Source organism: Protopterus annectens, chromosome 3.part0 (genome assembly GCF_019279795.1).
Source record: "Protopterus annectens isolate FY-2018-M chromosome 3.part0, PAN1.0, whole genome shotgun sequence".
Classification (NCBI taxonomy): Eukaryota; Metazoa; Chordata; order Ceratodontiformes; family Protopteridae; genus Protopterus; species Protopterus annectens.
The window spans coordinates 609,605,879-609,633,172 of NC_056731.1; the positions used below are offsets into that span (position 1 = coordinate 609,605,879).

Genomic DNA, 27,294 nt, shown 5'->3' on the forward strand with positions numbered 1-27,294 from the left:
CAATTTTTAGCAGTGTTTGTATGTTCCCCCAATATATTTGGCCTTGTCCAGATTTCCTGCATTAAGAGGTTGAGAGGTACGTGCAAATCACTTTGTAGATTAGGAATATCCAAACCTCTCAATTGTCCCCAATTTTGGCTCAAAATGTTGCTCTCCCCTAATAATCCCTCCTCCAAAATGGCAATTTTGGAAGAAAATGTGGAGGGTTTACAATTATATATAACTGTAATGATCAGAGTTATAGATTACTTTTATTTCAGAAATGCATGTAGATGCTCTTATTTTGTTAGCTGCTCAAGTTAACAATGTTAATATTAAAAAGGTGTCCCTTTTTTGACAGGTTCCCAGCTGTATTGTGTGGCAACTTTATATTTTTGTATCACATTTTGGTCCGTTTTTCATAAAATTGTGTTTTTTTGGCAAATTAGTGGCAAGTCATTAAAGATTGAAGTTAGAAAATAATGGCAGACATTTGAGTTTCAGATTTTATACCCTTCAGAAAATTTGTACTAATGCAAGATCTACTACTGTTCTATTATCTAAGTTAATAAGAGCAATATTTAAAAACTGGCCTTATTTTTGGGCCTGTGTCCCACTTCTAGTTCTATGTATGGCTTTGCCCAGATTTCTTGCTCTGAAGTTGAGAGGTATGAGTGTCAGAGCCATCACTGTCAGCCAGAGACATTTCAAATTATGACATACTTGTTGCACCCCACTCCCCATTGTAGTGGCTCTGGATGTGTCCAAGGAAGGCAAGGAGCAGTTATGCAGTGTAAGTGTGCAGAGTATTCCCCCATCCAAGGTAGATCACAAATACGACCGTGGCTTTTCATCTGTCCTTGATTTTGCAGAATGTTCTGGTTTTCTATCAGATTTTTATACTGTTGATTTATGCTTCTTATTATTCAGGAACTGCATGCTGTCACAGTGCCCTCTTGCTCTGTTTAAGTAGCCATGGGTTAATGAACATCAGGTAAGCTTGTCGGAGATTGTAAGATGCAAGTAAGCTTTAGTAAGCATACTGTTAAAGAATTACCAGCATTGAAAGCCTTTTCGTTGTTGCCATGCAGAGAATATTTACATAACTAGATAATGTATAAGCCTTGGGTATTGAAATGCATATGACAGTATTTGTAATAAAAGGACAGGATTACAGTATTTTCAGAAGATCGTTACATTTTATTGGAGACCAGTGTCTTATAGCAGTGTATGTGTGTTAGTACACTTGTAGTTGGGTGGCTTTAATGGTATATGGTAAATAAGCATTGCTACCTTACTTAAAAGCCAAGCCCTGCAACAACTAGGTAAGCTCCACACTGAAGTCAAAACACAATAGCTCTGGTGGGTAAATGTACTCTGTAGTAATCAAAAAAGGCAAATGTTTGAAATAACTACAGCTAATGTGCAAACACAATAGGTAGTGATGAAACAATGCTCTGCTAAAAATGCTTTAACGCTCCACATTGCTGAGCTGCAGATCAGTTATTATCACTGGCTACTAGGATTTCGCCCACTTCAGATCAAGCATGGTGCCATTCAGTGCAACCTTCCCCCTGATATTGGTGGATTGTAATGAGTGGCCTTTTATGGTTGAAATGTTCTGAATTGGGCAGTTTGTCATTATTGGTTTGTATGTTTTGTTTCATTGCTTACTGGAAAAATGTTCAAAACTATAAATTTAAAACACACTCAAACAAGTGTTGCTGTATAATACAAGGGATATAATTCAATTATATATTATATATTATAATTAATACAATCAGGTAAATCAAATAACTTTTGCATGGCCCTAACAGTGTGCAAGGAGCCTATTGCTTGAAAACAGTTCAAAGGTAAATAACCTGCCACTGGCCAGATGCATTTTCTTTGAATGTGGGTTTCAATGCTGTTTCATTGAATGTGAGTTTCAAAAATAGAGAAGCTTTAATGCCAAGTCTGTTTTCATTGTAAGACTATTGCTTTGTTTAGGTTTAGTAAATGTCTATCAGTGTTTGGGCTATAATGTTTGAAATAAAAGTTGTAAATTAAATCCAACTGCCTGTAATCATTGTAGAACTAAAGCATAAAACAGTATGCACACAGAAATTTGAACAGTGTCTATGGCAAATGGGGAGAAATAAACTTGAAAAAGCACCTTGAGTCCCAGCTTGAGTAGGCACACAGTTTATTAAGCCAAACAGTTCACAAAAACACTCAATACTATAACGCTGAAATATAATGCCAATATGTTTTCGTCCAAAACTTCATCAGATAATAAATAACCATTCAAAAAACCACTTAAATACTCTTCAACCAATTTGAATTAACCAATAGTAAAATTCCATTAAAATATATGTTAATACATTGAAATGTGTGTAAAATCAATAAAACACTATTGTACCATATAAATTGATTTGTTGAGACTCAATGACATCTTGTTAATAATAGAATTGCATATTAAAATTATTACAAGTGATAAAATAAACTGTAAATAATTATATAAATGTATAAATATGTTGTAAAATGTTATAAAATATATGTACACACATACACAGCAATAGTTCTATCTACTGGCCATGACATTTATTACACTCATTTCTCATAATTTCGCAGATCTCATTTTTAACACAGGGATAAGGGAGATCATATCATTTAAACCAGGTGGCTTACTGGCTTCCAAAACAATTTGCCAGTATAATTCCCTGTATTCCACCAAATTCTCCCACATCCCACCCGTAGGATCTGTAGGTACTACTTCTAATATAAAAAATTGAAATTCTGCTTCTGAGCATACTTTAGTATGTTTATACAAGGAATTTGTTTCACATTTAGTTCGAATGTCATAAGTGTGCTCATAAATTCTCTGTTTAATTTTTCTTTCACTCTTACCTACATAAAAAGCATCACATTTTTTACATAGGGCTAAATAAATAATCCCTTTAGTGCAACAATTTGCAAATGTTTTTAAGGTCAGTTTTTTGTTGTTCCTAGCCTGTAGATTAACCGAATCACCTATAATAAGATAGGAGCAATAGTTACAAGAGCCACATTTGTATACACCATTCTTTTTATTACTATCTCTACCATTCAGGTTTTTCCTACCGCCTCTGTCAAAAATGTCCTTTAAGTTGTTACCTTTTCTATAAATATATTTTATATCCTTTTCAAAAATATGACTCAAATCGGAAATCTTCGAAAAATTATTCCACTCCTTGTTAATAATTTTTCTTATCATTCCTGATTGCCTATCATATGTGGTAATAATACCAGAGGTATAATCATCATTTGAACCACTTATATTGACATTGTGTGCATTCTGATTATCAGTATTTTCTATTTTACCCAAAATAGGAGCAAACCTTTCTTTCCTACCATCCAAAACTTCCTTATAAATATTGTCAATAAGTTCCTCTGGGTAACCTCTGTTTAAAAACATACCTTTCAAAGTCTTACATTCATTCATGTATGTATGATCATCGGAGGTCATCCTACACAATCGCACAAATTGCCCCTTTAGGACACTTCTTTTTTGGTGTGGTGGATGTGAACTCAAATAATGCAGGTAGGAATTTGAGAAAGTTTCTTTTCTAAATATTTTAGATGGGGAATGGGGAGAAATAGCCAAGTAATGGGACACTGGAATGGCTGTGTGGGCGTGGCTTGGGTGGGTGGACTTGGGTGGGGCTGTGTCGGCAGGGGGCGGGGAGAGCTATGTGGGTGGGGCTCTGGGTTTGCACCCCCCTGCAAAAAATCCTGCGGGCTCCATAGATATATATATATATATATATATATATATATATATATATATATATATTTATATATGTATATATATATATATATATATATATATATATATATATATATATATATATATATATATATATATATCATCTTCTTTTGGCTGTTCCCATTAGGGGTCGCAACAGCAGATCACCTGTTTCCATTTCTTCCTGTCCTCTGCATCTTGCTCTTTCGCACCAACCACCTGCATGTCCTCTCTCACCACATACATAAACCTTATCTTAGGCCTTCCTCTTTTCCTGTTACCTGGTAGCTTCATCCTTAGCATCTTTTTCCCAATATACTCAGCATCCCTCCTCAGCACATGTCCAAACCAACGTAATCGTGCCTCTCTGGCTTTGTCTCCAAACCTTCCAACCTGGGCTGACCCTCTAATATACTTATTCCTAATCCTGTCCACCCTCGTTAAACCCAGTGCAAATCTTAACATCTTTAATTCTGCCACATCCAGCTCAATATATATATATATATATATATATATATATATATATATATATATATATATATGTATATGTATATATAGCTCCATCTACATATATGCATACATACACACACACACACATATATATATATATATATATATATATATATATATATATATATATTTTTTTTTTTTTTCTCCTTTTCATTCCATCATCTTTCTAACTTCTCTTTCTTCCTGCAGGCGATCTTTGGACTACGCTGATACCAGCCTAACATCTTCAGACTTTGCTACTTACCCTTATCAAGAATATGTAATAAGCATACAGTTCAGTGCATGTCTATAGAAAGCTGAATTATTTTCTGCAATTGATCAAAATGTTAAGCAATAGCAACAAGTCCTTACCTCCCTCTGAACAAATTTCTTTCACAACGTCTTTTTTGATGATGTCAAGAGAGTCAAAATTATGTACATAAAACCTTCGTTTAGCTTCCCCTGCAATATCTAAAAGTTCTGCATCTACAGCGTCTCGTATACCGATAGCATACACCTTGATTCCCATATTTCTCAGAGAAGCAGCAGGCTTAGAAACATTGTCTTGTGATTTTCCATCTGTAATTGTTATTAGAATCTGTGAAACGTTCGCATTGCGACTTTTTGCAGCGTCTTTAAAAAGAGGTTGCATAAAATTCAATGCTTTACCAGTTTGGGTGCCATATCCCCTCTGTCTGATATTTTTGATTGCATCCTTTATATCTGACTTCACCACATACTGATCGATGGCAAATTCTCTTAGCTGAATGTCTGCATATTGAACTACTCCAACTCGAATTTTCTTTGCACCTATGTTGAACATGTCTATTACTCCATTCATAAATTTCTTCATGTCTGAAAAGTCCTGAGGATAAATGCTTCCAGATCCATCAACAAGAAAATAAATATCTGCTTCTTCTGTTTCAATGCATTCTGCAACACAGAAAGAATTTGTCAAAAAATGCATTTTTATATCAGACACAAATATTTTAATTATGATTTATGATGGTAATAATTTATAGTTTTCATTTAACACTCAGTTAGTGATCACATTAAATTTGAAACAGCACTGTTAATTCAGGATGTAAATAAAAGCTGTCATTATTTAAATGCTATGACTTTATTAAAACCAGAAAGCATGTTGGCCCACTGACAACGCTGTAGGGCATTTTATATTGCTGGTCATGGCCTGGTTTCACAGAGCAATCTAGGTGCCATTGTTAGGAGCTAGATCTAGGGATTGTGGTGAGTACTGTGTGGATAACAGATTTCTTACCTTCCCTGAAGTGATGATAGGGGGTTCTCTTTTCAGAATGGCATCCTGTAGCAGAGTTAGCCATGGACATGTAAGGCTATACAACATACTTTCTGACAGGCTGTCCATGATAAATGCTCACTGTGGGAAGGTGCATAGGACCATATGTACATTCCTCTATGATGGATTTATTGCACACACTTGTCTGAAATTCGCCCATTAAAAGGCAATGTTTAGGGCAACACAAAATATACTTTGCATTGCTCCATGTTCACCAAACAGCACAGGTTCCCCCTTCATCAAGGGAGGCTCTACTGGGTTAAATGGAAGCTGGGTACAAGACAGGACTGAATGAGTCAATATGGGGCATTGGTGGGCCAGACCTTTAGATCAAACAACAAATAGGCATCAAATATATGTAAAAATGCCGTGAGATAGCCTGTTCATATGCCCAACGTTCATCTGTAGGAATATTATCAATACTCAAAAGGAAACATTTACTATAGGTCAATGAATTTAATAATGCCACAAGAAATTTCTTCTTTTTATTTTTGCAAGGGCCATTGTGCCCTGAAGAGTAAGACCTGCATCCCATAGAATTTGAGTAATGAATTTCCAAGGTTATTTCAGCCTGTCTGAGCATATACCAGCAGGCAATCACTTTGCCATTGTCATAGTTTAGTCCATGCAAGACCTTTACCTGCTCTGTAGTTTGGAAAAGTGGCACTTGCTGTCTCTGCAGTCATACCTGGTACACATCTTTTATGACAATTTCAGTTCACCTTTGGGGTGAGACAATAGATTTCACTAGGATCACTATAATTCAACAAAATGCAGTTAAGTAAAATAAGAATTAAATCAAAAACGTCTCACACAATTGTTCCCAGATAAAACTGAAATATGCATGAGGATAACACAGCTCACCCAGCACACATGCACATCCTAAAACTACACATGTAACCTTAGTGCATTAGGACTGACCAAAGAATTTTAGAAAAATCATTTGATAAATGATTGCATCTCAGTACTCCAGCCCAAACATTTCTTAAGTTTCAGTTTGGGCTGTTTAGAGCAAAATTGGCAAACATGTTTTTTGAGTAGGACTTTTTCTAATTTGGATAACATTCGTCACTGCTAAAAAATTGCTGTAAAACTAAACAAATAGGTATTGGTGAAAGAAAACACCAGCATTAATTCTGAATCTAAAATATATGGTAAAATTATTGCAGATTAAGTTAATGAGGTAAACAATAACTGTACAAGCTAGTAGCTTGTCAGGCTGAAAAGATCTGGATAATTAAAGTACGTAATCTCTTCTCAACACTGTGATATGACATGGAGCTATAGTTCCTTCTGAAGTTTTTTATAGGAATGTATTATTATTATTATTATTATTATTATTATTATTATAGCTTGTAGACCACTGAGAGCAAAGCATTGTTATGTTTGTGCATTTAAAACTAAGAATTTCTTGATGTGGACCTGACATCCATAATGTGTTTTCTCTGATGTACTGTAATCATTCTACGGGCCGTAGTAGGCTCTAGGAAACTGGTAAACATTCAACACATTGCTTTTTCTAATTATATTTTTAATTATATTAGCTGATTCTAACAGGGAATATTGCTGACTATGGTCCCAAGAAAAATCTGCTAACCCAGCAGAGTGCTTTAATGCCCCCAATGTCTAAACAAAATTATTCCGGGAAATCTTGTTCTCTTTCATATAGATAACTGTTCCCTCAGGTTGCTCTGTATGTTGTAAATAACTACTCACTTTTTCTAAGTTAAACAAAGTTAATTTGAGATGAGTTTGTTAATACCGAGGTACAACTATATTTCAGCTTGAACAACAGCAGAAGAAATAAGGAAAAGTGCAGAAGTGTTTAGCTTGGAGGAAAACATGGCTAATGAAGCTGAGCAAGGGTGCTCTTTCAACCAATGATTGTGAAGATGATACCAAAAAGTTGATCTCAGTGATTGTTAAAAAGATGAATAATGTGCTAGAGAGGTTGAAATGGGACTTGTAACAGCTAGCAGGAATCTTAGCTAGATATGTAATGTGGAAGTGGCAGAAGTTGAAGAGTCAAGTTTTTGCATGAAAATCGTATCAGACATGCTACTGTAATGCCCTTCAAACAGATGGTTGATGAGATTTATAGTAAGTAGAGTCAGTTGGCCACCTGGAATATGTGGAGCAGCAGTTATTTGTTTTTTTTTTATTTTAATTATTTATTGATTGGATAGACCCACAGGATACAACTGCCCATTTTGCAGGAGCCCCAGGAGCATTATCTGGATAAGTGACTTTCTCAGAGTCACACAGTATGCAAATGAAAGTGGAAGGAATCAAACCCTGTACCAAGGGCATAGGAAGGATAACTGCTCAGGAATTTACTGCTATGCCTTAATGGAGGGTAATGCACAAAAAACATAATTTAAGACTGTTTGGAGTGCTGGGTGGTGAGGGAAGGTTTGGTTCATCTAATTTAACACCAAGATGATACAGTGGACTGGATTTATATTGATTTCTTTAAGAAGGTGGTCTAGTTGCCATTGACTCAATCTGAAAGAAATTATGGAAATCCAACAGTAATTCATGTCCAGTTTGTATCATGGAAAGAAAAACAAAATGTTTTGTGGATAATATTACAACAATGAAAGCAATATGCTGTATATGGAAGGCCCACTCATATGGATTATAATTAGTCATATGCTACTTTACAGCAGCAAACTGCAGTTTATTTTTTCAAACAATGTTTATTAATTTCTAAAATTAACAATAGATACAATACATTTAACTAATGAATAACTTAATATAACATACTATATACAGTATTTATATTTGGCCTATATGAAAGAAAGAAAGAAAGAAAGAACAATCTGTTAGAGAAATTAGTTACACATTAACAAGCAAATCTAATTTACTCTCTTCTAGATCAAAGAGATTGCGGAAGAGTTTAATGCTTCAATAAGAGAACAATTTCTCTTCAAAGGGTTGTTAGTCCATTTTTTTTAGGAAAAATTCTTGTTTCCTTGACTTTTATTCCCAGTAGCACTGTTTCTTCCAACAAAATAAAAAATTCTTCAATGCTGGGTTCTGAAGAGGATTTCCGTTTTCTAGTAATGCATTTTCTAGCCACTGCTAATATGGTCCAGAAGAGGTATAAATTATTTGTACTCATTTCATTTGTTTCACTGACATTCAAAAAAATCCTCAGCCATCTCAGCTCATTATAATACTGAGCCACCCCTCTTCTCTCATCCTCTAGTAAAACAGTTCCTTAGAGGGGCCAAGAATCTAAGACCCCCACAGGAGAGCTCCAACTCCAGCCTGGGACCTTAACTTTGTATTGGAAAAACTTACCCCCCCCCCTTTGAACCGGCTGCTACAGCAGAGTTCAAATTCCTCTCTTGGAAAACAGCTTTACTTCTAGCCATCACTTCAGCAAGAAGGGTGTCTGAACTGCATGCCCTTATGGCAGTGGAACCTGTCATTATCTTCCATGCGGACAGGGTTTCCCTCAGGACTGACCCATCTTTTATGCCCAAGGTGGTGTCTAGTGTGGCTTTAAACCAGACCATTCATTTGCCTACTTTATTCCCTAATCCTCAAAATAAAGGGGAAAGGATGCTGCATTCTCTGGACGTGCGCAGACAGCTTAGATTCTATTTGGATAGGACTAAGCCTTTCAGAAAATCTGACCAGCTGCTAATCTGCTTTGCTGCAGGGGCAGAGGGGAAGGCCATTTCAAAGCAAACCATTTCCAAATGGATAGCACACTGCATTCATTTTTGCTACAAGCACCATGGAAAGCCTACCTCACAGGAGATAACACGTTCCACTAGGGCTGCACCTACCTCTACTGCATTTCTCACAGGAGCCTCCTTTAGATCCACCAGGAGTCTTCTTGAACTAGATGTAATGCGGGTTGTGGACCAGCTTCTGGCAATTAGGGGATTGCCCACTCCAGCTAGACCTTCTGTCCCCTTTGGCTCGGAATCCTTCACAGCATATTCTCCAGTTTATCCTCCTCCAGCCTCTACCCAGGCCCCATGGATCTCGGTACCGATGTCCACCCCAGTGCATACTGTCTCGACCCCGACTACAGATTTTTCCCTGTTGGCACCGACCACCCTTGCTGCATCAGCTCCGTTGGAGCTGGTGCACTATCGGAGCAGTGTTTGGACTGTCAGCATCTTGGTGCCTAGCCCAACGCCTATTTTTTCGCTAGTGCTGTCTATGTCCATGGCTCCAACAGCTTCCAGTCCTCTTGGAGCTCCTCACCTGGAGGTGGGATCATCAGGGTGGGATGTGACCCCGGTTCCTAGGTTGTCCTTCTCAGTTCCAGGCTCCCATCCCTCCTCGGGTGGGCCTGCTTTCCAGGTGATGGAGATGGTTCTTGCCTCTGCAGGCTCACAGTCAGCATCAATGACATCAGCACCAGAGCCCCCTTCTAGCATGCAGCTGTCCCAACTGCCTACTTTAGGATCCCAGGCATGGGAGCCACAAGACCTCCCTTTGAAGAGAACCCCTTCTCCGGAGTCTTCCTCAGAAGATCCCACTGGGGAGCCACCCCAGAAGAAATGGTGCAAGAGGAAACACCTTGATTCCCCTGAGGAATCTATCATTGAGGACACAGATTATGATAAGGGGGAAGGGTCCCCACGGTCTCCCCAGATGGCTCATTTGGAGACATTCTCGAAATCCTCAAGCAACGGGGAGACTGGAAGTCCTCTAACCCTTCTTCTGAGGAATCTGTGTTCTTGCAAGCCTTTTGTGCCTGACCATCTACTTCCTGGGTGACCCCACTTGCAGATGAGCTTATTAAGCTGATCATGCAGCTTGCCTGGAAGGCCCAAGACAATGTAGAAACTGTCCCCTGGAGGCCGGACAAAATTCTATCCACCCCTGAAAACCAGCCCAACTGGTCCAAGCAGTTGATGGTTGATTCCATGGTCATGGCATCGGCCACCAGGAGGGAACTGGCAGAAGATAGTTCCACTGTCCATCCTCCAAACAGGGAGTCTCGGGCCATGGACAGACTAGGGAAGTGGACCTATGCTTCAGCGACCTTTGCCATTCGGTTGCTGAACTATCTGGCACTCTTCACTCATTTGCAGAGACCAAATCTCTGAAATGTCTTCCTCTTTAGTGGGAGTGCTGTCTGATGAGATGCATGACACTGTTGCCTTGCAGCTAGCTACCCTTAAATCAAGCTGGAACTCCTCGATGCATTTGATATCTCACACTACCGAGGGGGCAGCTTGAGCTGCCGCATCAGACATTGTCATGAGATGCAATGCTTGGATGCATTTGTGTGATTTTGCAGATCCCTTTAAATCTTCCTTCGTCAACGTGCCTGTCAACGAATCTGCACTTTTTAGTCCTAAAGTACGAGACCCACTAGCATGAAATGAGAAAGATGGAAAGACCATGTCTGCTGTGGGCATATGTTTTTCCACCCCCCAGACATCCTACACCAGGAACCAGAGGGGAGGAAAACTGTGGTTCAAGAAATCCCAAGGATCTTTTCGTGACACTCATGGTGAGCAATCCCCCTGGCACAGAGGGGGCAACTCATCTGGAAGGTGCCCCTTTCGGGATAGAGGGAGTCCGTGCAACCAGGGTGCTATAGATTCCTTCTTCGGCTGACCCTACCAGTGCTCCTGAGCAGCGGCCCCTATTGCTTCCCTCTGGAAGCAGTCGGGGGTCATTTTTCTCTGCACCTACCAGTCTGGCAAATTATTACTACGGCTGGGGTGCAGAGAATAATATCCATAGGCTACCAGATACCATTCGATTTTAAATCCCCGACCCGTCAAATGAATCCCCGATGTGCCACCCAGTCAGAGGGAGGTAGCAGCCTTAGAAATAGAAAAGCTGCTAAGAAAGAGTCATCCAACCAGTCCCACCAGACCAGAGAGGATCCGGGTTTTACTCTAGGTTCTTTTTATTGCCAAAAAGACAGGGGACTAGAGACCAATCCTGGATCTCAGCCTATTGAACAAATTTATCAAACCTCAAAAATTTTGAATGGTCATGGTACAGTCCATTCTCCCCTTTCTAGGGTGGGACAACTGGATGTGATCTATAGACCTCTAGAATGCGCATTACTAGATAAAGATGGATCACCGCTCCAAGAGATTTCTCCACTTCTGGCTGGGAGCCAGTCACTACCAGTTCAGGGCACTGCCATTAGGTCTCTTGACAGCCCCCTCAATCCCACCCCCCCGACTGTTCACCAAATGTATGGCAGTTGTAGTAGTTCATCTTCGACTACAAGGATTCCAGGTGTTTCTGTAGCTAGACGATTGGCTCCTTACCAGCCATGACCAGGAATTTTCTAACCTACAGCCTCTCTTACACTCAAGGCCTTGCTCTTCACTTGGGGATTACAGTCAACAAGGACAAATCTCAAATGTCCCCAGCAAAAACACTGGAATTCATTGGAGCAGTGTTCTATACAACATCCTGTCAAGCTTCCCTCCCTCCTCACAGGCTTTCTGAAATAAGACACCAAATCCAAGCCCTTCTTCCACAGACCTTTGTACCAGCATGCTTTGTACTGCAACTCTTAGGCTCCATGGCAGCTGCCATTACTCTAGTACCACTGGTGAGGTTGCACATGAGAATACTACAGTGGCTCCTTTCTTCACAATGGTTGATCTTAACTCACCCACTCGACCACATGATACGTCTTACAAACCTTTGCAAGGAAGAAATGCTATGGTGGATGAAGTTAGAATCAAATCTTTGGTGTCGACCGTTTTGTCTCCCCAGCCCACAACCACAGTGAACACAGATGCTTCCCTTTTAGAGTGGGGGGGCATTTCCAGGGAAAAACTGTCCAAGGCACCTGGTCCCCCATGAAGGCTAGTTTGCACATAAATGTCCTGGAACTAAGGGTAGTTCTCTTAGCATTGCAAGCGTTCCATACATCCCTCCGTTCTAGGACCATTGCAATTCATTCGGACAACATGTCAGTCATCTGGTATCATCAACAAGCAAGGCAGAACCAGGTCTTACCCCCTGTGTCGGTAAGCCATGAGGATTTGGCACTGGGCGATAGCTTACAACTGCTTTCTTATAGCAATGCACATTCCCGGGAGTTCCCAACCTTATTGTGGACAATCTGAGCAGGAACATCCTGATGCCTCATGAGTGGTTCCTCAATCCTGTAATAGCGGATTGGATTTTCCACCTCTGGGGCAAGCCTTGCTGTGATCTGTTTGCTTCCCCCTTAAACAACAAATGCATAAGCTACTTTGCCCTGATCCCCCCTCAGGGGGAGCCCCCGAGGTATACTCTAATGCACAATTGGCCCCTGGTGCTACTGTATGCCTTTCCCCCATTTCCCCTCATCCCAAAATTCCTCCAGAAAGCTCAAAGGTTGAGAAGCAAAGTGATCCTCATTGCCCCTTATTGGCCCCGTCAAGTCTGGTTCCCATTCCTATGGCCTCATCTGATTCACAGCCCATGGATCCTGGATCATTCCCAAGGTCTGCTATCTGATCCTCAGGGATTGATTCACCACAATCTCAACAGCCTCAAGCTCACAGCTTGGTTCCTCCACTTCCAGTGATTGCCAGGCTGCCTGATATCTCCTCTCCCATTTGTGAAATTCTTCTGGCTTCACACAAACCTTCCACCAGGAACATTTATTCTAGTAAATGTACTAAGTTCTCTATTTGGGCCAAAGATAAGAACTTAGATCCTTTCTCTATGCCTATTCAAAAGATCCTACAATACCTGATGACTCTTCTACATGCAGGAGCCTTAGCATCGAAAATCACTGTACATTTAGCAGCTATCGCAAATTTTCATAATGGATTTGATAATTCTTCTATGTCACACCACCTGTGCAAAACCTTTTTGAAAGGAGTATTGCATAGTAAACCTGCTTTCAAGCCCCCCACAGAACCCTGGGACTTGACCTTGGTACTTCATTCATTAACAGGCCCTCCTTTCGAGCCTTTTGATTCTTGTGATATAAAGTTTTTGTCATGGAAGACTCTACTTCTAGTAGCACTTACCTCAGTGAGAAGAGTATCTGAGTTGCAGGCCTTGAGTGTCAAGAGACCTTACTTGAACTTCCACAGGGATAGAGTGTCCCTTTGTACTGACCCTTCTTTCTTGCCCAAGGTCATTTCTGGATTTTATATTAACCAACTTATTGACCTGCCGTTTTTCTTCCCTCAGCTTTCAAACAGAGGAGAGTACCTTTTGCACACCCTTGATGTGCATCGGCAGCTTCGTTGTTATTTGGACAAGACTAAATCTTTCAGGAAAATGGATCAATTGTTTGTGGCCTTTGCAGGACCCAGATTGGGTAAACCTGTCTCCAAAGTGACTCTATCCTCAGGCTTAGAAATGTCATTACCCTTATCTCCCAACAGAATAAGCCATCCTTAGCTTCCAGAATAAAGGTTCATTCTACTAGATTGATGGCTACTTCTGTAGCTTTTCATTCTAGAGCCTCTATAGATGATATCTGTGCAGCAGCCACTTGGGCAAAACCTCATACCTTTATCTCTCATTACAAATTGGATTTGGCTTCCAGGGGACAAGAATCTTTTGGTTCTATGGTGCTCAGGAATAGCCTTCCTTAGGGCCACCCAGGACTCAAGTAGCTGGAGACTCGGTCCTATCAGTAAGGAATGAATAAAGATTTACAACATCAGATAAATAAGTTATGTCTTACCATAATGTTCCAACTGTGTTGTAGATCTTTATACATTCATTACTTCCCGCCCTCCTTCCCCCTGCCTGGACTCCTTTTCTTTTTCTGTGGACTGTTTGTGCTGAGCAGCAATACCTTTAGTGAGGTTCTCTTCGCTTGTTTTGGACTTACCAACACCTTGCCTTTCTGATCATTTTTATTTTTTTTTTTCAAATTTAAATTTACACTTGTGCATTAGCCATCCCAGTTACAATTCTGTCACAGATGTGTTCCCGTTTGTACCATTAACCCCCTAATTATTTTTCCTTATAAAAGCTGCAGCACATTCACCAGTGGATTGTACACATCTGTGTAAGTATGCCCTTTCATGTATTGTATTTCTTGTTGGCACAAAACATTCATTGAGTTCACTAATTGCTGACTCATCGGCTTTGTTAAGGGCAGATCATGCCTACTAAACCTGGTTGACTTCTTCGAGACAGTCACAAAGACCATAGATGAGGGGAAGGTAGTTCACACAGCCTACCTTGATCTCGCCGAGGCTTTTGACACCATTCCCCACTCGGGAATTATAGAAAAACTCACCAGCCTAAACATAAACCCCTACGTCACGAAATGGGTTGTCAACTGGCTTACAGACAGAACTCACACGGTAAGAATAGCGGGCTCCAGGTCCGACTCTAAATCCAGTCACAAGTGGTGTCCCACAAGGCTCGGTCCTGGGACCCCTACTGTTCGGCATATACTTTTCAGAAGTACAGGCAAACACAGGAGGACTATGGCTAACCAAGTTCACCGATGACTGCAAACTGGGAGCCATAATTGACTCTCCCACTGATACAGACATACTCCAAAAGGGCCTTACTGAGACAGACACCTGGCGTCAAAGTCATGGTCTCAAGCTAAATGCCAAAAATGCATAGTCATCCCGTTTGCGAAAAACAAAACACCCATGAATTACCACATAGGTGGCAGTCCCCTTAATACAGAAGAGGAAATAAGAGATCTGGGGACCCAGGTAGATAGTAATCTCTCCTTTGACAATCATATTGCCAAAGTACTTTGGAAATCCTTCTATGTAGCCCATATAATTACTAAAGGGTTCGCATCTAGAAATAAAGAGGGTAGAGTGCCCCTCTGCTCATCACTCATCAGACCCATCATAGAGTACAATGCCCCATTTGGGATGTACCTCACAAGACACTTCCCAATAGCTGGAAAGACCACAAATGTACCTCACCAAGAGAATTACTGGCCTCAAACATATGTCCTATGCAGCCCAACTGGAAAAACTCCAGCTGTACTCAGTCGCATATCGCTTACTCAGTGGTGTTCTCTGCCTGACTTAAAAAGCCATGTCCAACTCAGAATTGACGGACATGCTCCACCTAAAGAAATCCAAGTCACTGCGAGCCACTTGCTCTAGTGAGCTAAACCTCGCCACAGCAATAATTAGAACATGCTGGAGGGATAGATTCCTGTCACAGAGACTCCCCATGCTTTGCAACAAAATTCCTAACTACATTAGGCAGAGCCCCTCACTAACACTCTTCAAGAGAAACGTTGATGAGTGGATGGGTAACAGAAAATACACCCCTGGGATCACGTCATTGGCTCTTCTTGATAGAGGCTCAGTTAATTAATCAATGGGGCGGTGAAAGCTGACACACTCTGGCTAGGCTTATAAATGCCCTTGGGCAGATAGCCTAGTACCTACCTATGAATCTATGAGCCTCTGGTTAATACAAATAAATCTGTGAAAATAGCTTGAAAGAAATTACTAATCTCCTCCCAATATTTTTTTTGATTTCATTACAATCATACATTATGTGAGACCAATCAGCTTCACAATTTAGTGAATATCCTCAGCATACAGTATGTTTAGAAGAGTTCATTTTAGTAATTTTGCTGGGAGTATAAAAGGCTCTGTGGAGAAATTCCCATGTGAAAATATTCCAAACTTGTAAATTAGAGGTTAGTTTGGTAGAGTACAGTAAATTAATTTTACTTTCAGTTGACAAATGAATTGAATATCCTTTAGTGATAAAATTCCAGAAATTTTGTTTTGGCTTAACTTTACAGTTTATTAAAATTTTCTGTAATTCTGATGTTAAGTTTGTCCAATTATAGTTATTATAAATCATTTCTTGAATACAGAATATTAGTTTAGTTCAGTTTTAAATGAGGAGTTGTTAATTAATCTGCATAATTCTTGAGCATAAGATAAAATGCTTTGAAGTACAAGCCAATCTGTATTTAGAATGTCAAAAGTATTTATTATTTGTTGCATATTTAGCACTGACAAGTTCCTTATACACCTCCAGATTTACTAATCTTCCATGCAGGACTAGCTTAGTCCTGCACGGAAGTGACCATTTAGGAGCAGGACAGCAGCACACCATGCATATTAATGAGGCCCGTTGGTCAAGCTCATAGGCTTACACAGAGTGTGTAAGAGTGCAGGGGGGATGTCTGAGAGCAGACCTCTCAGAATAAACACCCCCCCACAATGAAGAACAGCAGAAAGGGGTATGCAATGAGCATGACTGCACACAGGTGACCGCATATCCCCAGCAACAGTCCCCATTGTGTACAACAGCAACAGAATGTATAAATAAAATGAAGAAACCTGTTTTTTTTTTTAAATCCAGTTACAGCTACCTGTAGGTGCGCAGGTGTGCCCATAGCTTATCTACGGTTAATGCATCTTAAATGGCTGAAGAGGATAACAAGGAAGACATATGCAGATGAAGCAGAACAGCAATAGTGCAGTGGGCAGAGCACTCGCCTTACTAGTAAGCATTCCCAGTTCGAGTCCCACTGCAGCAGATTCCATTTTCAATGGCAAAGCACGTTATGAGTAATATTTATGTTGCATAACCCACTAAATAATATATTTTTATGAACAGAACTACTGCTGTAAATGCACATGTGAGGTGTCGTGTCATAATGCATAAGGTACTAGTAAGTAGGTTTAAGCACAAATAAACAGTAGTAAGCATATTTAAGCACTAGTAAGTGGGCTTAAGCCCATTTGCATGGGGGTAAGCAATGTGCACACAGGTTAAGCGATTCTAAAGCTAACACTGTGTAAGCAGATGTAACGGCAGGTTAGCATTGCTTACCATCACGCAAACCCACTTACAACTGCTCAAAAGTGCCTTAATCACTCATGTCCAATGGCCCTTGTTCTGCCCATCAACAAAATAAACAGCCATGCAAGGCTCAAACCCAGTACTCCATACAGCATAGTCCCAGTAGTTATCCACCAAGCCATTACAGAAGTACAGAAGAATGAGGTAGCAGCAAACAAGTCCTCACCATAGCATAACCAAAATGAACCTGTGAAAGGAATCAGTACACAGTCATATGTACCATAACCCACTACATAACATTAATATGTGAACTGGAGTACAGCAGCAAGCCCAGAAGTGAGGTGTAATTGTAATACAGTGTTGAAGTCCCCAATAAAACACAAGGACCCCGCAGAGTGTACGTACACATTAATCATGGATACCAGGCATAGATATAAGGTGTAATGAATAATAACTCAATGCCAAAAAGGCATTATAATGAAAGTCTAATGTAAGCAATGCTAAGCATAGCACAGGCCAGCATAGGAGGTGTGAGCAATGTGGAGATCAGCTAACTCATTGTGCCCAGTGGTATACCCCATTAAACAATGCCAACCTTAGGCAAGCAGGTTTGCTCATAGCTTAGCCATTTCAAAACCAGCCAATCACGGAAATGTGCAGGAAATCGGCCCTACTTAAACCCAAAAGGTGGGAATACATCTCATAACTGGTTGTAGCTTCCCCTTGCAGGCACTATGGCAGTAAGGGGAGAAGGAGTGCACTTCCAAGCGCAGCGCTGGTGCATCCAGGACTCCATGGTCATGGCAGGACTCCTAGTTAAAGACCATGCTCAGAGACTGCTGAAGGGCCAGTACCAGGGCTCCCAATATAAGGTGGAGGCCTGGGACCATCTCGCTCGTGACCTCACCAGTGCCACTAGCATATCCCAAACTGGTGAGCAGGTCAGGCACCACTATGCTGATCTGAAGCAGTGGAAGGGGGACCTCTAGAGTGAAAGGGGATGTTCCAGACGTGTGTAAGTATCACCCCAGTATGTGTGTAACAATTGCCAGCTTAGGTATATCATGGGTAGGTATGGCTAAATATTCCTCTTATGTCTCCCACAGCTGGAATGGAGTGGGCCGCGAACCAGGAGGCCCATATCAGCTGCCTGGTGAGGTTGCGACATGAGGCAGGTCAGTAATACTCATGCATTTACTGTCATAGGAAATAAAAATAAAAGTAGTAGTAAATTAATTGCTAGTATAAAATCTGTAGTGTTCAAGGCAAGTACTGCATACACTAGCGAATATGGCAGTAAGATTATCATATTGTTTGTAAGTCAATAAAAGTGTAATAGCCTGACAAAACAGGTCTAACTGCTGGACTGCATGTGGACTGGCATCATACGGTAATGTAGGTATGCAATCATGTAATAGTACTGTAGTATTAAGCACTGTCTCCCACACTGTGCACCATAAATTGAATGTATAGGAATGCCTGTATATGACAGGTATAACCCCCAGAGGCCATTTAGTACAACTGAGAGACACATAGACAGTAAACAGGGAAAATGCAGACAACAAAAACTGAATAGCACATGCAACTGAGATGTGAACTGTAGTTTTTTAGCACACACAGCCATGGTTAGAATCCTGCTAGTGGTAGTAGTCTGCATACAGAATCATACCACACAACTATAACCCCCAGAGGCCATTTAGTACAACTGAGAGACACATAGACAGTAAACAGGGAAAATGCAGACAACAAAAACTGAATAGCACATGCAACTGAGATGTGAACTGTAGTTTTTTAGCACACACAGCCATGGTTAGAATCCTGCTAGTGGTAGTAGTCTGCATACAGAATCATACCACACAACTGTAGAGATGTGTCCAGAATGTCTAGTAAAGTGGCCCATATCTGTTGCCTATCAACCTGTACCCTGGGAAATCAGTGGGATGATCCCAGGTGTATAGGCAGCAAACAGGAAACACAACTGATTGACACACAGCTGAGAACAAAGCTGGTACACTAGCAACTCCCCAGTACCTTATGTGACTAAGAAGCCACATATGACCAATTTACACCCCATATTGTCAAACTGTGGTCAGAGTGTGTACAGCAACAGAGTGAGATGTATGTGCATAATAGTAATGTGGACTACCGTATGTGGGAAACTTCAGATAGTGCTAATAAACATTCCTCCCACAGGTCTGTCAGATACCAACACTGTGCCCAGAAATACAAGGATGATATGCATTTTCTCTGAATAATGAGGTATTACACATCACTGTCATCCACACTGTCCAACAACATATAACTGTCTAGGAAATCTGTATATGAGTGTTGTAATACAAGGTCCGAATGCAAAAGCACAGGGGATTAATAAGACAGAAAGCAGATAGGAGATATACAGCAATAGCTATATAGCAGACACAACTGTGATGGACAGTTGTATAAGTTGTAGCAGACACAACCATGGTCTGAATCCTGGGAGTAGAATTAAGCTGCATACAGATGCATACCCCACAACTGTACAGATGAGGCCAGAATGTCCAGTATATGTGCCCATATCTGCTGCCTGTCCCCCTGGTAAGTCTGTGGGATGATCCAAGATGTGTAGCCAGCAAACAGGGAATACAAATGATTGTCAAACATCATGAGAACACACCTGTCACTGTAGCAACAACCGAAACTGTTAGGAGACTAATATTTCAAGTATATCCTATCTACACTCCCATGTTGTCAAGCTGTGACCAGAGTGTGTACAGTAACAGAGTGAGATGTATGTGCATAATACTAATGTGTAATCTGGAACTTTGTGTGGCAACAGTCAGGTAGTGCTAACAAACATTGCTCCCACAGGTACGTCGGATATGGACACTGTGCTGAGAAATACAGACCATTATAACCTGTGCTGGTACTGTCCACCATGGTATTGTAGGGAATTGTGAGTGTTGCAGTTTCTCTGAATAATAAAGTATCACTGGTCACTGTCACCCACACTGTGCTACATAATATAACTGTATAGGAGAACATGTATATCTGTGTGTCAGGTCACTAAAGATGGAAGAGGGCAATATTCTAGATATGTCCAGGCACACCAGCATGTGGTCCACACATGGCCAGAGTCTATGCAGAAGGAGTTAGGCTATAGGGTAGTGTAGTAAGACTTGTAAGTACAGAGAACAGCACTGACTAGGAAAGTAATATGAACTACAGGAAAACACTACTTGTTAATGGACATCCCCCACCTTATCTCCAACAATAATCAACATACCCACCCCAACTGGTATGTAATGACTCTGATAATGTTCAATTGTTTGATAAATATTTTAATGGTTCCCATGCATGTGCTTCTTCTTCTTATTTCAGCTTCTCCCATTAGGGGACGCCACAGCAGATCAACTGTTTCCATTTCTTCCTGTCCGCTGCATCTTGCTCTGTCACACCAACCACCTGCATGTCCTCTCTCACCACATCCATAAACCTTATCTTAGACTTCCCTCTTTTCCTGTTACCTGGCAGCTTCATCCTTAGCATCTTTTTCCCAATGTACTCTGCATCCCTCCTCAGCACATGTCCAAATCACTCCTCAGCACATGTCCAAACCAACGTAATCTTGCCTCTCTGGCTTTGTCTCCAAACCTTCCAACCTGAGTTTACCCTCTAATATACTTATTCCTAATCCTGTCCATCCTCGTCACACCCATGCAAATCTTAACATCTTCAACTCTGCCATGTCAAGCTCTGACTCCTGCTTTTTTGTTAGTGCAACTGTCTACAACCCATATAACATAGCTGGTCTCACTACCCTCTTGTAGACCTTCCCTTTCACTCTTACTGGTACTCGTCACAAATTACTCCTGACACTCTTTTCCACCCACTCCATCCTGCCTGTACTCTCTTCTTCACCTCTCTTCCACACTCACCATTACTCTGAACTGTTGATCCCAAGTATTTAAACTCATCCACCTTCGCCATCTCTACTCCCTGCATCCTCACCATTCCTCTATCCTCCCTCTCATTTACACACATATATTCTGTCTTAGTCCTGCTGACCTTCATTCCTCTACTCTCTAGAGCATATCTCCACCTCTCCAGGGTCTCCTCCACCTGTTCTCTACTCTCACTACGGATCACAATGTCATCTGCAAACATCATAGTCCACGGGGACTCCTGTCTGATCTCGTCTGTCAACCTGTCCATAACCATTGCAAATAAGAAAGGGCTCAGAGATGATCCTTGATGTACTCCCACCTCCACCTTAAACGCATCTGTCACTCCCACCACAGACCTCACCGCTGTCACACTACCCTCGTACATATCCTGTACCACTCTTACATACTTCTCTGACACTCCCGACTTCCTCATACAATACCACAACTCCTCTCTAGGCACCCTGCCATATGCTTACTCTAAATCCAGAAAGACACAATGCAGCTCCTTCTGACCTTCTCTGTACTTCTCCATCAACACTCTCAGAGCAAACATCGCATCTGTAGTGCTCTTTCCTGGCATGAAACCATACTGCTGATCACTAATCATCACCTCTCTTCTTAACCTAGCTTCCACTACTCTTTCCCATAACCTCATGCTGTGACTGATGAATTTAATCCCTCTGTAGTTACTACAGCTCTGCATGTCACCCTTATTCTTAAAAATTGGTACCAAAACACTTTTTCTCCATTCCTCAGGCATCCTCTCACTTTCCAAGATTTCATTAAACAATCTAGTTAAAAACTCCACTGCCATTTCAACTAAACACCTCCATGCTTCCACAGGCATGTCATCTGGACCAACAGCCTTTCCGTTCTTCATCCTTTTCATAGCTATCCTTACTTCCTCCTTGCTAATCCACTGCACTTCATGATTCACTATCCTCACATCATCCAACCATTTCTCCCTCTCATTCTCTTCATTCATCAACCCCTCAAAGTACTCTTTCCATCTGCTCAACACAATCTCCTTGCTTGTGAGTATGTTTCCCTCCTTATCCTTTATCACTCTTACCTGCTGCACATCTTTACTAGCTCAGTTCCTCTGTCTAGCCAATTGGTACAGGTCCTTTTCTCCCTTCTTAGTGTCCAACCTTTTATACAACTCTTCATACACCTTATCCTTAGCCTTCACCACCTCTCTCTTTGCCATGCACCTCCTCTCCTTATACTCTTGTCTACTTTCTTCATCTCTTTGACAATCTCACTTCTTCTTCGCCAACCTCTTTCTCTGTATACTCTCCTGTACTTCTTCATTCCACCACCTGGTCTCCTTGTCCTCCTTCCTCTTTCCAGATGTCACACCAAGCACCTTTCTAGCCATCTCTCTTACTAGCTCTGCTGTAGTTACTCAGCTATTCGGTAACTCTTCACTTCCACCCAGTGCCTGTCTTAACTCTTCTCTGAACATCACCTCACAATTACCCTTTTTCAATTTCCACCATTTGATCCTTGGTGCTGCCCTCACACTCATCCTCCTCTTCTTGATCACCAGTGTCATCCTACAAACCACCATCCTATGCTGCCTAACTACACTTTCCCCTGCCACCACTTTGCAGTCTCCAATCTCCTTCCGACTGGCCCTTCTACATAAGATATAATCCACATGTGTGCATCTTCTTCCACTCTTGTACATCACCCTATGCTCCTCCCTCTTGTTAAAATACATATTTATCACAGCCATGTCCATCCTTTTCATGAAATCCACTACCATCTGACCTTCTGCATTCCTTTGCTTAACACCATACCTACCTATCCCTTCCTCATCCCCTCTATTCCCTTCACCAACATGCCCATTGAAATCTGCTCCAATCACCAGTCTCTCACCCTTGGGTAGAGTCATCACCACTTCATCCAACTCACTCCAAAATTTTTCTTTCTCATCCATCACACACCCAACTTGTGGAGCATATGCACTAACAACATTCATCATTACACCATCAATTTCCAGCTTCATAAACATCACTCTATCTAACACTCTTTTCACCTCCAAAACACTCTTCGCATACTGTTCCTTCAGGATAATACCTACGCCATTTCTCTTCCCATCCACACCATTATAAAGCAATTTGAAACCACCTCCTATACTCCTAGCCTTTCTTCCCTTCCATCTGGTCTCTTGCATACCCAATATACCAACCTTCCTTTGGTCCATCAAATCATCTAGCTCTCTCCCTATACCAGTCATACTGCCAACATTCAAAGTTCTGGCCCTCACTATTACAGTCCTAGCCTTTACCTGCCTTCAGGCATGCCTTCCCCCTCATTCTCCTCCTTCGGCCAACAGTAGCCCACTTTCCACCAGCACCGTGTTTGCCAACAGTACTGGTGGTGGTCGTTGTTAACCCGGGCCTCAACTGATTCGGTATGTATTTCTGTACTGTTGTCTGCATGTATGATTTGGCAAAATTTTACACCAGATGCCCTTCCTGATGCAACCCTCCCCATTTATCCGGGCTTGGGACCAGCACAAAGAAATGCACTGGCTTGATTCCCATGCATGTGCTATATTGAACGTACCTGCATGCTGTTCTTATTACCACTGTGGTCCCATATATGCATGTGTTCTGTTTGCTATGCAACTGTTCCGTATCTGTTGTCTGGGTTAATGGGAATATCTATGCATGCTGTTATACCTAACCCTGGAATGTTTTGACTATTACTAACCCATATATGTTGATGAAATCTAAACACTATAGCATGCTTGGGAAGGTCTGTCCCTGCAGACCCACCTGTCCCACCTCAGCTGGCCATGGCACCAGGCGCCAGCATGTCTGGGGCCCAGCCCCGAACCTCACTGTCCATTGGTCCTGCACCACCTTCAGGTGGAATTGCCTCAGGTTATGGGGCTCACACCCTCTCAGGAGTGGGCATGGACAGGCACCTGACACCCGTCACCAGGCCGGGGTCGTGGTGCATAGAGAGATCGACCAGCAGTTTGGTAATCTTCTACTCCAGCTTGAGGGATGCATGTCGTGATTAGAGAGTCAGCCTGGCTCTGCAGCTCAGCCCCCAGCACAGCCACCTATGGGGCTGTGAAAGTGCAGTAGTGACTTCCCATGGGTGTGGACCTCAGTCCCACTGTTACCACTAGGGGGCTTGTCAGCTTCCGATATCTCAACACCACCTCCTCATAAAGCTGTTTACCCTCCCACGTGTCATATACTGCCCCTGTATGCATCTTGTCTTGTCCGTTAAGCAACTAAATCTACCTCCCCAAATATACCTACTACCTCTCCCCATCATCCCAGTCTCACCTGAAAAAAAAAAAGGGCAAGCTGTTCCCACAAAAAAATCTCACCACATACATAGCTGTCCATTTTGCATACCTGTCCACTGAACACATGTAATCCAGTCTAATTAGCATCACAACCTATTATTGTTGTCTTCACACCTCTCCCAGGCATTTGAGTGTCCAAATCTACCTCCAAATTCAGTGTATATGCACAGCTGTTGCTGTAGAGGAAATGGGCAGCTTTGGACCTTTCTCACACCCTTCCTGCACATCCCTAGTTATTTTCCTACTGTCTTTCCCATTTTATGCCCCTTTTTCACCTCTTTCCTATCAACCCTTTTTTCTTTTCTTTTAAAGAAATTAGCATGGGGGTAAGTGGGAGTAAGCACTTTTAAGCAGCAGTAAGCAGGTTTAAGCCTGTTTATGGGAGTGTAAGCAATGCCCACACAGGTTAAGTAATTTAGAAGCTAACTGAGTATAAGAAACTGTAACCGGAAGTTAGCAGTGCTTACCTCCACACAAACCTACTTACAACTGCATTGAAGTGCCTTAATCACTCTGGATCCAATGGCCTGTGTTCTGCCCGGCAACAAAATAAACAGCCTCTGCAAGTCTAGAACCCAGGACCCTGCACACCATAGACAAAGTAATTTACCACTAAGCCATGCCAGATATACATAAATCTGATGTTTTCAGAAACATATCATCCAGCCCAGTCATGCAACAGTACAGAGAATGTATTCCAACATTTACATGTATGTGTGTGTGCAAATATATTAATATCTAAACAGATACAATATATCTATATATGTATGTGTGTATATATATATATATATATATATATATATATATATATATATATATATATATATATCTATATATAGATATATGTATGTATGTGTATATATATATATATTTATATATATATATATATATATATATATATATATATATATTTAGAAATATATACATATATATAAATATGCAAATGCTTGCATTGACACATATATGTCTACACCTATATGTCTACATATACACAGCAAGTTACATATATGTACGCAAATATATATCTATGTGGGTATGTACAGACATAGTTATATATATGTAAGCAGATATATATTGGTATAGGTATGCATGGCCATACATCTGCAGATAGTAATGGTAGATTAACTAAAACATATATGTCCACATGCACCGTTAATGGGGTTGAGAGGCCCCAAACAATATATGTCTTGTACGAATAGCCACACCCCCCCACAGCCAAACACGTCCACCCAGCAATATACTACCAAGTGTTGTATATCCCATAACCAGGACCTGACATGACATGAGCACAAGATGTTAACAGTACTACATCCCACCTGTATGATGTCAGGCTGATATTGGTAACATATCATGTAGTACAGTCTGGCTCCCATAGGAAATGTAAAATGTGAAAGCTATCAGCATCCCCAGGATACATATACACAGAAACATATATGCAGATACAGATATATATGCATATATATATATATATATATATATATATATATATATATATATATATATATATATATGTATATATATATATATATATATATATATATATATATACACACACACACACACACACATATATACGACATTCAAAATGTCGAGTGTTCTAATATCGAACCCTAGCAATCGAAACAAAAAAAACATTGAACATTTGGAACAACAAATTTTTTCCTAGGGGAAAAAATTCACTGTTCCAAAACACATACGCACAACACAAGCACACCAAACAAACAGAAATCCACACACATACACCTAAACTCACACACATAACCCTACATTAAACTATACATACACCACTAACTATCCACTTACCTTAACCCAAACCCTAACCCTAAGGCCCGTCACTATCGCACAGTCACCTCACCTGCGCCCTAACCCTAACCTCACCTAACCCGCCCTAAGCCACACATCCACTCAGTCGCACACTTACCTGACCCACGCACTTACCCTATCTCACCTAACCCACCCTAAACCATATGTCAACACAATCGCACCTGAACCCGACCCGTAACTTTTCACCAGAGCACTGAAACTACCGAAGCAACAGAAACGGACAACCGAATTCTTTCCCTAGGAAAGAATTTGGTTTCCTGTTACTTTGATATTTTCAGCGTTCGCTGAAAACGGGTCGATATTAGAACACCTGACATTTCAAATGTTCGGTGTTCTAATATAGACCCCATATATATATATATATATATATATATATATATATATATATATATATATATATATATATATATATAGATAGATATAGATATACATGTGACTACATATACACATGCAGAGATATGTAAAGCAAGATTCATATATAGAAGGTGCACACAATATGGAACAGCCACTATGCCTACAGTTAACACCTTAACAACTGGACACTGTATGGGCCACCCATACAAATCACAATCGTTGCCTGCAACACATACCCACATAGAGGACATAGGAAAAAACACCACACACAGGTTTGCAGAAATGGAAAACCTTTATTTATGTACTATTACAGTTCTATATGCCATGTCATATATCTGTTCAGACACTTATATCCATATAAACAGAGTAATGCACCTGTGAAACAGTTATACTAATACAGTAGTCTGGAAAGGTTCACAACTGTTACTGTCCATGCCAAGCGCTACAAATTGTACAATAGTAAAGACAGACTGGGCCACAGGATACCAGACAATCAACAGTAAGTAATGCAGGTATATAGTTCAGCAGCCTCTATCTACAATCTGTACAAACTCACTAGGTGGTAAAGACATCAGCTGACTAAATGGGA

At 40.9% G+C, this 27,294-nt stretch overlaps 1 protein-coding gene across 1 annotated transcript in view; it reads right to left on the reverse strand.

The window, feature by feature from the left end:
* LOC122796879 (collagen alpha-6(VI) chain-like) overlaps positions 1-27,294 on the reverse strand; it is a 1,248,728-nt gene that overhangs the window by 761,582 nt on the left and 459,852 nt on the right. The window contains exon 7 of the mRNA XM_044065630.1: positions 4,607-5,167. Coding sequence (XP_043921565.1) covers positions 4,607-5,167 — 561 coding nt within the window. The remainder of the gene's footprint in view (positions 1-4,606; positions 5,168-27,294) is intronic.